At 25.7% G+C, this 13,976-nt stretch overlaps 2 protein-coding genes across 2 annotated transcripts; both read left to right on the forward strand.

Annotated features, from left to right (window-relative positions):
• Positions 1 to 313: 313 nt before the first annotated feature.
• Positions 314 to 1,535, forward strand: LOC126894621 (E3 ubiquitin-protein ligase RNF180-like). The gene is made up of 3 exons (XM_050665758.1): positions 314 to 568; positions 628 to 851; positions 1,295 to 1,535. Exons 2-3 carry the CDS (start codon positions 651 to 653, stop codon positions 1,445 to 1,447), a joined length of 354 nt encoding a protein of 117 aa, XP_050521715.1. The 5' UTR covers positions 314 to 568; positions 628 to 650; the 3' UTR covers positions 1,448 to 1,535.
• An 11,215-nt stretch (positions 1,536 to 12,750) lies between these two features.
• On the forward strand, positions 12,751 to 13,936 carry LOC126895432 (protein SEC13 homolog). Its single transcript, XM_050667280.1, has one exon. It carries the CDS (start codon positions 12,912 to 12,914, stop codon positions 13,845 to 13,847), a length of 936 nt encoding a protein of 311 aa, XP_050523237.1. The 5' UTR covers positions 12,751 to 12,911; the 3' UTR covers positions 13,848 to 13,936.
• The last annotated feature ends 40 nt before the right edge of the window (positions 13,937 to 13,976 follow it).

The following is a 13,976-nucleotide window of genomic DNA, read 5'->3' on the forward strand; positions in this document are numbered from 1 at the left end:
AAATTAGTGAACTTAAGAATAGTTCATTTGAACTATTCACTTGAATGAACTATGAACTAATGAACTATTCACAGAAATGAACTAAACTTTCCATCTCTAGTGTATAACCGGCGAATTGGTTTAATATATGCTTTTTGGTATTATGTGTCTACATCTATCGGTAGGTAAAAGCGTTATACTGTATAATATATTNACTGGCGAATTGGTTTAATATATGCTTTTTGGTATTATGTGTCTACATCTATCGGTAGGTAAAAGCGTTATACTGTATAATATATTGATAACCGAAATTTGTTAGTGATAAGAAGTTGGTGGACCAGGAATTGGTAGCTTCACGCACATGTAATTTTTAGTATTTTCCTTAGATATGTATTTAAGTTGAGAAATGTATATAAATATTTGGCTAAACTCAATTAACGGATTTCTAATTATTTTATGTATACTCTGATGGTCAGATAAAAATTAAATTTAGAAACCTGTCTTAATTGTGTATTAAATTTTTATACGTGCTACTATAATAGAGATAAATGTTTAATTTCTAGAGATTAAAAAAATTTTATAAAGAAAGGTATTTTCAAAGTTCTTGTTTAATAAATTACTTTTTAATATAAAATTTCTATTCTATAGAATTTTTATTTACACTAATAAAAATGAGTAATATTAGTATAAAATGTCAAAAATGCCGGTATGAGTTAGCATCTAGTGAAACATCTACCATACTTGACTGCCATGAAAAACCAATAAAAGATACATCGAGAGTTACATATAGTTGTAATAAAAATGTTATGGAAAATAACTGGTATTTATCTTCTACTGCATTACCAGATTGGATAAATAATTATGTAGAAGAAGTTAGTATTATATATACATATTTAATATTTAAAAGTTGTTATTTTTTTGTGAGTTTTTCAAAAATAAGTTAAACATAAATATGAATTTCTATTTCAAATACTATGACATAATAAATAAATACTAGTTATACTAGTGTTACTTAGAAATTAAAATAAAAATTTATTTTCAACTCATTATTAATATAAATAAATATTATTGTGAAGAATAAAGGATCGAGTATTTTAATAAATCTAAACATCAAAATCATTAGATTAGACTTTAAAATATCTTATTTATAGTATTCTCATTAGTTCAAATCTGATGCTTAGTTATGGTTCTTAATGAAAACAATGTTTTAAATAGTTACTTTGTTAAGTATTATAAGTATTATTGTAACATATTTACCATAAAAGTTTAACCAATTTTTTAGACTTGTGTTAGTAAATTAAAACTGTTTTTTTAGGGTGATTGGCAGAAAGGAAAATTAATTTGTCCAAACTGTAATTTAAGAGTTGGTTCTTTTGATTTTGTAAGTGGTATGAAATGTCAATGTAAACAATTTTTATTACCTCAAATTCATTTAGTTAAAAGTAAAGTAGACATATATTTTAGATAATAACTTTAATTATTTTTATAGAGTTAAGTATTGTTGTAAATTTATATTTATAGATAATATATAATAAAATCTATACAAAAAAAAAATATTTTTGATAAAAACTTGAATTATTTATTAACAATTTCCTAATTGTTTATGTCAAAAATGATGTTAAAATAATTTGGTATCTTTACAATGGATAGTAAATGGCCATATTAAAATAATGTATTATGTTATAGAAACTTCTAATTGTTATTATGAGGCCTGTAATGTTTCAGTTATTTTGTATTATATAAACCATTAGTAATCATGTATTGTTGAAATGTGAAGTATTGTCCATTCACTTAAAAACATTATTATTTAAACTGCTATGATTTTGTAGTATCACATGTTTTCTAAAAGAATGGATGAAAATGAAAATCCTAGGTCTCAAAAGCATTATATTTTGTGCTTCAGTTTTTGTATAACAATCTTTAACAGAAAATTTGGTTTGATTGCATTGTGGTATCTTAAGTCAGTCTAATTAAAACTTATTACAAATAAAACTTGTTAATGTAACTTACAGTATCATTAATACTTACACTATTATTAACTAAATGACTTAATAATTGTTTTAAATAATATATTAGTATTTTATTTTGTTCTGAAAATGATATATGTTAATGTGAATTCTAGTATCGTCACTAAATAAGCAAATTGTTACTAATTGGGTAACACCTATCACAATTTCATTTTTAGTATTTATTAATATACATAATTGTTAGAATAAAAAAATAGTAATCATTTATGAATTATTTTGGTATCCCATAAACAAAATACTATCTTTAATAAAAAAGTGATAGCTAAAAAAAATGTTCAATTTATATAAATATGACAAGTGACGCAACTACAAAAATGCTCTAGTACCTCTAAAAATTTAAATAGTCGTATTGAAATTTATATAAAATATTTATTAGGGTTAGGGAATAATTTAGCACCCCTAAAAGTGCTATTCCAGTGTCATCTATGCAATTTTTAAATCTAACCTAAGCCAGACCTCAAAATTTTTTTTTTGAAACGATCATCGTGAAGCATAAATAGAATAAAGTTAGGAGAGTTAAATGATATATTTTAATATTTTCCCCTACCCTAAAATATGTTTTTATTTAACATAACATTAAAAAAAAATTGTTGGGGCTAGTTTTCTTAAGCCCCTAAATATTTCTGCTAATTCACATGGCTCACCTGAGCTACTAACTCTGATATAGATCTTTGATCTATGCTATGATAGCGACTTATTTACTTTAGTTTATTCACAAAATTTCAAGTTCTATATAGCATATTAAAATCTTTTACTTAAATTTCTAGTTTATGGAGGTACAGACTACATATATAGTCTACTGCTAAGCTCTACGTAAAATTCGCTTAATAGTCTCCAATTTGATCAGTGACCAGTTGCATAATTAGCGGAAAAACTGAACAAATTATATTTTAGGATCCCCTTAAATTTTTATGTTAGTATTTAAAATTATTTTCTTGTCACAATTAAAATAGCATGAGTTAAATGAAAAATAAAAAATAAAATGACAAATTGTAATGTAATAATGATTATCTATATAAAGAATGCAAGGTTATGATAATGATAATGCACTAATTTTAAAGTCGAAAAGCACCCTTTATTTATGATTCTTAAAAGGAGGCGCGTAAATAGGGGTTTGTCTTGGATACACTGATACAGTACCGTATATTTTGCCTTTTATATTTAAGCCTTATTACATCGTGAACCCAGACTGATTTAGAGTGCAAAGTTTATCTACTGAGCGCAGTTGACCACTGAGCACCGGTGGTGGTGAAGGGCTTGATACAAAACATTTCAGAAAATAATTTGTTGTTAATTATTAATTAAAGGTTCTACAAGGAATTTTCATTAGATTCAAAAATATACTTTTATTATTCGTGCTAATTTTAAAACTACAATTAGATCTTTTCTATCGCCACTAATATTTGATATTATTACTAATCATTTAAAAACTATAGGATATAAATATAAGGAATATGGTTCTGAATATTTCAATTGTATCATCTGCTTAAACACCAAAAGTAAGATGATTAATATTTCTATTGAAACGATTTATTACGATATAAATACAAAAAATATAATAAATGATTTTAACGAAATTTCGGGCTTTTCTCATAAATTTACTGTTAATAGCAATTATATAAGTTTCTGATCATATCAAACTAATCAAAAACCTTTTTGAAATCATCATAAAATTTTGTATTTAATGATATCAATTTTAAACTTGTAATTTTAACTAAAAAAAGGTTAAAAGTTTAACATTTGTAAATTATAAATGATTTATAGATTTTAGAAGTAAAATTTATAGTATTGTTCTTCAAGACAAATAAAAAAACACTTGATTGAACTCTAAACCAATAAGCAATATATATAGTTATGATTTCATTACTGATGTTATTTTATCAATGATTCATACAGTTGAAATAAACGATTTATGTTCCAATATAATAAAACGGCATAAACAGGGTAAAATTAGATTAGCATTTAATAAAATTATTACTATATTTATGCAAATTATAAAAAATATGTTTTAAATTCTGCTATATTTATATGTCGTTTAGTTCGACAAATTTTAATTTCTCGTATAATATTATGCGTTTTAGTTCTTTTACAATTTACAAAATACGTGTATTTCATTATAATTGAATATAACTAACATACATAAGTATTTCATTCGACAACTAAATAATATTCTTATTCTTTAAATAAAAAAAAGTTTGCAATACAATATAAAAATAAAACTTATATTATAAAAAATATTTTTGCTGACAAAGATGCTGTTAGCTATGATAAAAGAAATTTTAATTATAAAAATTGAATAGTTATAAAAATTATACTAGAGTCCATTTCAAATATATTCTTTCATTGACACACCTATAGTGGACCTAATGATCGTTATAAAATATGAAATGATAACAAAAAAAAAAAATTAAGACAAATATAATAAAACTAAAACTAAAGACATTATTTTTCTATAAATAGTAAATTCAATGGACTAGTGACATATTTTGGAAGCGACAATATATTTCTCTCTTCTGGAAATTATTTTAATGTATCAAACATTTTTGGAAGCTCAACCTCATCAATGTTTAATTAATATTACTATTATAGTTTTTTATTTTACTTCACCTTCAATTTTTTTCATTTTTATCCTAGTTCCTTTACTCTACTGTCTAATATGTTTGTCATATTAAAAGATCAACCAGTAACATGGACCTATTGATGTTATATACAGGGAATTTCATACGTTCTTTAACAGTGTCAGTAATTATTTCTTGTGTCAGGTTTCTATTATGCTGGACCACAAAAGCTGCTTTAACTGAATTTAAATAATGATAAATCGCGTAATGATTAATTTGGTCAAGTTCGACTAATGTTTTTTTGTCTAATATATTAGAAATAAATTTTCTAACATTTGCTACTACTTTATTAGCAATAGTTTTATCATTAATATCAAGAGGATTTTTTAATGTCAGACCATACAATATGTAAAAAGTACTTAATGCAGAATCGAATTTCTTAAGTTATGATTTTTATTTATATATTATAATTTTAATCAGTCTTAATAATTAGATCCCATTTTAAAATATAAAATTTAGTCCTTGAAATTTCTTGAATGACGAAATTGTGTAAATTAACGTACATAAATAATTATTTAGCAATTTCATTTATTGCTCTAGGATGTTGCGGCATACAGTAAGCACATCAGCTAAAATGCTTCTAAAATTTTTATATGTCGCTATTTTCATACATAATATAAATATTCATCTATATGGGCAATATGAATTAGATTATAAATGATTTGTTAATCAAATAAAGCTATTGTATGATCTGACATTAAATAAACCTCTTAATATTGGAAGTTTAATTCAGGATTCATTAGACAAAATAATAGAGGAATTTGACAAATCAAATCATTCCGCGGTATATAATTATTAAAATTCAGTTGAAACATTAATTCAAAGATATCTAGACATGAGAAGAGAAATATTTTCTGAATATATTGTTGATCATACAGGTACTTTAGATTGGATTTATAAGCTAGCAATTAAAGATGGATATTGTAAGTTGGGCTTTGACCAAGTGATCATTGGTAATACTTACACGTAAGTTTTTATACTAAAAATCAAAACTGTACCTGAAATCTAACATAAGTTAATTTTGTCAATTTTTAGAGAAAACATAAAAATATAAAAATATAACATTTTTAAATCGTTACAAAGATTTAAATTAAAATACGGCTAGTTTATAATGCCTTCATTTTTTTCTGTATATTATGTCGACTTACGTTATATGATGCAAACTTAGGTTTGGACTTAAACTTTTCACACTCTGATAAAATATGGAAAGGTTCATTGTAACAAAATGTTACTGATAAAAATTAAATTAAATTTCGTAAACAAATATTTAATAACCTGAAAATCATAATTTTTTGAGTCCAATAGAGTGGTCATTAGTAGTATAGGTAAAAAATTGTTTTATACATATTTTAGGTCGCAATCATAGCATTTATTCTAATACATATAAAAATAAGATATGCAAAATTATTTTACGATTGGTCAAACCTAATACGTGTATCAAGATGGTTGAATATTTAAATTTGAAGAAAGCTTTCTTTTATTTATCACATGAAATATCCTATTTACAATAAAAAAAATGTTAAGTTCTTATATTACATATATGATATTTTCTAAACAAAAATTATAAACCTAATTTAACCTAGTACCCAATATTAACAGATTTTTTTCATATCTCCATCAATTAGTTGTTAAATGAAAATTTTGTTTTATTCCTTAAATCTTTCTATACATATAATAAGAACTGATCATCAACATTATTTAAAACAAAAAATACTTTTAAAACATGAATTTAAACCTAAAAAATATTTAACTCAAAGAGTTACAAGAATATTAAATATTACAGCTACGATTTATCGGTGTTTATTTCATGTACATTTGAAGTCACCCGCCTATTTTTAGAGTACTATTCTGTTTGAGTGTTTATTTATTGTTTTTACCCGTTTTGAAACCAAAGTTTCTCCTTTTCGGTACATTTACGGTGCCCACTGGGGTTCTGGATACAATCTAGACCTAATCCGAAAGGAGGTGATCAGCACCACTGCGTCGTAGAAGCACTTTGCAAACTAAACTTCCAACTCACAAATATGCACGAATAATTTGCGTAATTCTGATAAGAGCAATCAAGGTCCTAAATCTTTAACGAGCCCTTTTCACAAAAAATCCTACATTCACTAAATCCGTCATTAAATAAATTTCTGATACCCATCCTTAAACTAACCATAGAGTAATTACTCTATGAAACTAACAGCATGGATTGTATCTCACCCAAAGTCATCGTTGTGACGTCACTCGGTCCGCCAACTTCAAGTATAAACTCGCTCTATGTCGATTCTTCTTATACGTCAGCAATCAGGCAACTCAATGTTCCTCAATGCTTTCCACTACACTACACTGGTCCCCTTATTGTTATTGTTTCTGCTTCTGGCGATAATAACTTAGGCAATTTTCACCCAGTCAAGTTCGGAAAAACTTTGTCCAAAATATTTTCTGGTATTCTTAGCATCAACCCTATCGGTTCTAAGCGTGATAAAACCACGTTTGATTCGGTTTATAACGCCAACACTTGCCTCGCTTACCGAACACGGCTACTTTGCGAATATTCCTAATACTATATAATATTTGAGTCATATGTCTAGACAAAAGTAACTCTGAAGAAAACTTTTGTGAATGTCATGAATGTTGAGAGGTATTTGAACAATATTCACAGATTAACGACGAAAAGCTACAATGGATGAATGGAAATATATAATAAAGAACTTAAATACTATTGATAATTTGCTTTTATACATATATATTTTATAAGAATTGGTCAATCTTTTTAAGATAACAAATTAACCTTTATTATAATTAATGCACTAAAATTAATGAATTTTTTTTTAACGATAAATGGTAATACTAAATAATAAATAAATTTATTTTATGAGGTTTTCAAGTAGAAAACAACTTTTTTTTTATTTTTGTAATTTTTCTTTCATCTTATGTTTGCATTAATTTTATTATACTCAATTTTTCAGTGAGTAATTAAAAAAATTTTAATAATTTTTTATTTAAAAATTATGTTTCATCAAAAACCCTTTGAAAGCTCAAAAATATATTTTAAACTATAAGTCATTGCAAGAGCTGTTTTATAAAAGATTAATACAATAGTTTCAAAATAAAAAGTTTAAAATCTCGTTACACGAAATATAAAATCATTTCAAATTATTGAAAATTTATTGATTATCATTATTAGTCTTGTAGTTAGTTTTGAGGATGAATACAGTCAGGCAAGTACTTATCAACTAACACAATCAGAACATTGGGAAAACCTGTTGAACTTTCTACATCCCCCAAAAAAATACTCCGATCAATATTTTAAAAGTTACTAATAATTAAAAGTAATAACTAATGGTGAGAATTGTGGGTGCTGCTATATTTTAACACATTTTTCTGCTCTTTCCGTATTCATTCTGCCGCCTAAATATAAAAATGATAATAACTTCTAAAATAGTGGTCCAAAGTTGTTATTAACCAATCATTTTCTTAATTAGAACATTATCTAATAAATAAATTGGTTAATTATGTACGTATGAAATTTAAAAGTTAACATTTATAAATGAGGTTCGGGGTTAATGCACTAAAAACCCTAAGATTATATATTTAAATATAAATTTTAAAAAGTTTGTATATGAAATTAAATACAAACTATTGTTAATTTATGCAGTGATATATAGAGTGTTCAGAAAGTAAGAAAACGGGTTTCTATTGTTCTCACTTTATATATAATTTTTCAGTAAAATTTATGTTGATTTTGCGATTTTTTTAATTACAAATTTTCAATATTTTTGAAAGAGCTAAACCTTGCCTATGAATACTCTCTTCATAAGGTAGAAATGATTGTGGCCAGTTTTATGATGTTATATGGCCAACCAGCTAAAATTTTAGCACCAACAGAAAGAAAAAAACGGTAACACAGTGGGGTCGAGGCACAGTGTGGACGAAGCATAGATGAGACAAGTATAAATGATAATTGACAGTGATTAAAATCACTATCATAAAAAACGATTTGATGCAAATCTGTAGATAGTGTTTCACATAGAGAAATCGGTGGATTATTCCAAAAGCAACATCAATTCTTATTTCTTTGATTTATATCCTGATTAGTAGTTCTTTGATTTTAAAATATAATATATGAATAAATACTAATTATAGTTATTAAATTTAGTATGAAATTGATATTAAATAATTTAATATTGTAATTTATACGGAGAAATTATAATAATAAAGAAGTTATATTTTGCTTTAGTTTTACGTGTATAAATATTTAAAGGGCTTGATACAATATTTTTCAATAAAAATTGTTTGTTATTATAAATAAATGCACTGGGCTACAAGGAACTTTCATCAGAACCAAAAATATACATTTCTAAATCAACTTTTCGCGTTATTTTTAAATATGCAATTAGACTTTTTCTATCACTTCTAATTTTTTATATTATTACAAATTACATATAAAATAATAATTAAAAGAAAAAAAAATTGTTTTCAAATTATTTTTAATTTGATTTTTAATATGTTAAAAATAATCAGTCCAAATTTTCATTTTTAACCTATTTTTTTGGTTCTTTAAAGTTTATGAAAAATTTTTGTGAAAGTTTATAGTAAAAAAAATTGAATATGTTACCATAACTTTTAGCTCAATTACAAGTTTGAAATTGACATCATTAAATAGAAAATTCTATGAGAATTAAAACAATGCTATTTTTATGATTAATATGCAGTCAGAAAATTTTATAATTACTATTTATAGTATATTTATCAGAAAAACTCATTTTTTTTTTGCATTTTTATCGTAATAGATAACTGAAATAGAAATAATAGTAATCATTAACTAGTAACTTTTGGTGTTTAAAAATATTCTACAATTGAAATATTCAGAACTTAATTAATTTTAATGATTTGCTTTTACTAAATGAACCAATCGAAACAAATTTGTTAAATTGTACGTATTATAAAATTTAATTATAATTGTAAAAATCCATTTTTAATTCAGGAGAAATTAACCATCATTTTTTTTAGGAATAGCAACATGTTACCAAAAAATTTGGAATATTATAGTCTAGTAGTAGCACACACAAGTAGAGTAAAAAAATTATTAAAATACAAATTAAAATGATTTAATTTTTTATTTGAAACCTATCATATCAAATTATAATATCAAACTTGATTCGTCAATAAATACCTTGAAAACATTAGGAATGAATTATTTTAATTGCTTGTATGGAGAACATGGGATAAGTAACTGTTTCATCGATAAATTAGAATTTTTTTTCAATTTTTGAGGGTAATATCTACAACTAGATACGAATTGTAGTCATTTGACGTATCGTTGAAAAAAGTAGTTCAAGTTAGAGCAGAGAATATAAATGATAGTCACAAAAAAATATCTTCTCAGCTTTGCATCGAAGCTAAAACTTAAAATATAGTAAAATAATTTTAATATGAATAAAAAATTTCTTCTCGCGAGTGGCGACTACAGTGATGGGATCCTTGATCTTTATTGAAGTTATTGAATCGAAATGAGATAAAAATTATAGCAGTTGAAAATTTATTCTAACTTAAAAAGAATTAAGAAAAAAGCAAAAAGTTCCTTGCCATACGCGGGTAGGAACATTGTATCCCAAGCACGTAATACATAAGTTGAACCAACTCGGCAACCGTACATCGCTACCGTAGGCTGAAAAAATTGACTATTTAACCTAATTCAAATTTCAAAATTATTTTTCTCGACTTCAAAAAGCAAAAAAATTTAAATAAGTTTAACTTTCTAGGCTATATCAATTTTTTATTTATATAATATTTATGAAAATCTGTACTCCCCTTGTAAGGTATTTTAAAATACAAAACCAAGAATTTTAACACAAAAATAGCATATTTTTGAATACAGTAGTCATTTTTACCATGAGGTCAATTTTTTTTTTCAAATTAAAGTATATTACATTAGCTTTAATTTAAGGTATATATAAAAATGTCAGTCTTTCCGAAACATTTTCAAAAGTTAAGTTGAAAAAGTTACTTTTTTGTAAAAAAGTTACCATTTTGAAACCCTTCCTGTGGGCTTGTAAAGGGTCAAATGTTCACAAAAATATATAAAATGATAGGTAAATACCTAAGGTATCTATAAAAAAAAATTTAACTAATTCAGTAATTTTTAAAAAACTTATGGCAAGTTTAAGTAAAAAAAATTGAAAAAATATCGAAAATTAGCGATTTTTAAATTTGTAATTTTTTGGGGGATTTCTCCTGTTTACGGGGAACGAGGGAATTTTTTTCAATTTTTGAGGGTAATGTCTTCGACTAGATACGATTTGTAATCTTTTGAAATATTTTTCATGAAAATCGGTCCAGCGAGATCTTAGATTGAGCGTTCACAGACACAAAAAAAAAAAAATAAAAAAAAAAAACACATCATAGTAAAATTAATACCTTTTCAGCTTCGGTGCGAAGCTGAAAAAGTGACGCTTTTGTTACTTAAAGCAGACTGTTTGATATTGAGGAAAAACAGGAGATACTTTTGTTATAGAAAAAGTATGGGGCGGTGCAACGTAGGTATGTATTGTAAGTTAGTCGTAAACTGGACATCAAATGGTAAGTCCGGCGCACTTACGCGCAACTAAAATTTTATTCGTGTGTAAAAAATGTAAAAATTATATATAAAACCCAGCACAGGGTGGTCGCGGCACAGTGTGACGTGGCATAGTTGGATCAAGTATAATGATATCTGACAGTGATTAAAATCACTATAAAAAAAAAACGCTTCGATGCAAATCTTTAGATAGTGTTTAATTTTAAAAAAATTGGTGTTTTATTCCAAAAGCTACTTGATCTGCTGGTTCCTTATTAATATCTCGATTAAGATAAAGTATGTCGAATGAAAAAGGGTTTATTAAAAAATATTATTTCTCATAAAAAAATTGTGTTGATCCATACATTTTCCAAAAAGTTATAGCAGTATTAAGTTAAAAATATAAAAAAGAATTATTTTACAAAAATCGTATTTTTTTTATTAACTTTGATGTCTATTTTCAACACGAAAACAAGTCCAGAGGTCAAATTTTTTTTTTCTATAATGAAGTATATTACATTACCTTTAATTTAATATATATATAAAAGTGTCAGATCTTCCGGAACACTTAAAAAAGTTAAGTTGAAAAAGTTCTACTTTCTATATGCATTTTTCAGATTTGACCCCCCCCCCGTATATGGGGAAGTAGTTTGATTTAAAAAAAATATGTCGAATAAAAGATGTATACAAATAGTACTTCTCATAAAAAAATTGTATTGATCCATACATTTTTTAAAAAGTTATAGCACTTTAAAGTAAAAAATGTAAATTATAAAATCGAAAATTTTCACACAAAAATAGCATTCGGTAGCCGTTTTCACCATGAAGACAAGTCCAGAGGTCAANAATTTTCACACAAAAATAGCATATGGTAGCCATTTTCATGGTGTAGACAAGATAAAACCTGAAATTTTTATTTTCCCTAATTAAGTATATAATATTAGCTTTAATTTAAGATATATATAAAAGTGTCAGGCTTTTCGGAAGACTTTCAAAAGTTAATTTTTTGTGAAAAAGTTGTCATTTTAAATCCCCCCTGTAGGCAGGTAAAGGTTTAGATTTATAAAAAAAATATATCAAATGATAGTTAAAGACATCATGCATCTATAAAAAAAAATTACATTGATTTGTTCAATTTTGAAAAAGTTATAGCAGTTTTAAGTAAAAAAATTTGAAAAAATTTCGAAAATTAGCGATTTTTAAATTTGTAATTTTTTTGGAGGTTTCCCCCATTTAGGGGGAACGAGGGAAATTTTTTCAATTTTGAAGGGTAATGTCTTCGACTAGATACGNGAACGAGGGAAATTGTTTTTAATTTTAAGGGTAATGTATTCGACTAGATACGATTTGTGATCTTTTGACGTATCGTTAAAAGAAATCGGTTCAGTGAGAGCTGAGAAAAAGTGTTAACAGACACAAAAAGAAAAACTCATCATAGTAAAATAAATACCTTCTCAGCTTCGCATCGAAGCTAAAAAATGTTTTTATACGAAATATAGAAATGAAATGTTTGCCCAGAAAATAAATGGCAGTTATTTGCCTCATAAGTTGTTATCACCAGTTCTAGTTTACTATCTACATCTGTGTTTTGAAGTTAGTTTTTATCTCTTGAAAATATTGTTAGTATCACATGGTAGATATTTTGAGTGTTTAGTTTTTGTCTGTTAGAAATATTTTTTTGTAACGGTGAACACTAAACATTTTTAATTATTCACTTTTTATTTGATTAAGTATTCAAAAATTATGTTATCCGTATTGAATACAAGTGATAGTACTCACCAGCGCCAAATCCTATCATCTGATATTGATTACTATAGTCGTTTCGTATGTACTAGTTCAGCTGATGGCATAATTCAAATTGTTGATACTATTGAAGCCAATAAAAATCCGACAATAGAGTTGAAGGATCATGTAGGTCCTGTATGGCAAGTGTCATTTTCTTATCCAAAGTTTGGATTTTTAGCTTCTTGTGGATCTGATTGTAAGTTGATAGTTAGAAAAATAAACAAATCTAATCAGTGGGTCACTATTTACAGTTATGATGGACACACTTCTTCTGTTAAAGCTATTTCTTGGGCTCCTCACAAAATCGGAGCCCTTATTGCTTGTGCTAGTGCTGATGGTACTATTTCAATTCATACATATAATGATCATAAATGGGATGTGTCGAAAATACCAAATGCCCATTTAAATGGTGTTAACAGCTTAAGTTGGGCACCTTATTTAATTAATAAGCATAAAGTAATACTTAGTGGTGGTAATGATTGTAAAATTAAAATATGGAAAGATGAAAAATGTGCATGGAATTTATTGCACGAATCTGATAATCAGTTAGCAATAATACGAGATGTAAGTTGGTGTCCATCTCCAGGAATCCAAAAATATATGATAGCAAGTTGTTCCTCTGATGGTAGAGTGATTATATGGGAAAGTGATGATTGTTGTGATTGGAAAGAAACTGAAATTAATGATCCTGAAAAAGAGAAATGGAAAGTTAGTTGGTCACATATTGGTAACATATTATCTATTACAATGAATAATTATGTTGTGAAATTTTACAAACAAATGGGTAAAAATAAATGGTTGTGTTTAAATACAAAAATAGCGGACAATCTAAATGGATTAGAAAGTACTAGCAAAAAGTTATTTAATCAAGATATATTTTCTTCATTAATTTGATATAAAATCATTGTATGGTATTTGTATATTCATGTAAAAAAAAATAAAAAATGTTATCACCTTAATCAAATATAATTTTATACACCTTAGATTTTTGGTTTTACATCTATTATTAATTATTTAAGTACT

This window comes from Daktulosphaira vitifoliae, unplaced genomic scaffold (assembly GCF_025091365.1).
Source record: "Daktulosphaira vitifoliae isolate Bord-2020 unplaced genomic scaffold, ASM2509136v1 Scaffold_1, whole genome shotgun sequence".
Lineage (NCBI taxonomy): Eukaryota > Metazoa > Arthropoda > Insecta > Hemiptera > Phylloxeridae > Daktulosphaira > Daktulosphaira vitifoliae.

What these genes read in the sequence shown, in the direction of transcription:
- LOC126894621 (XM_050665758.1), top strand. Translation starts at nt 651, where the DNA reads ATGAGTAATATTAGTATAAAATGTCAAAAATGCCGGTATGAGTTAGCA. An exon ending in TAAATAATTATGTAGAAGAA is followed by an intron (nt 852 to 1,294) that starts GTTAGTATTATA and finishes CTGTTTTTTTAG; the next exon opens with GGTGATTGGCAGAAAGGAAA.
- LOC126895432 (XM_050667280.1), top strand. Translation starts at nt 12,912, where the DNA reads ATGTTATCCGTATTGAATACAAGTGATAGTACTCACCAGCGCCAAATC.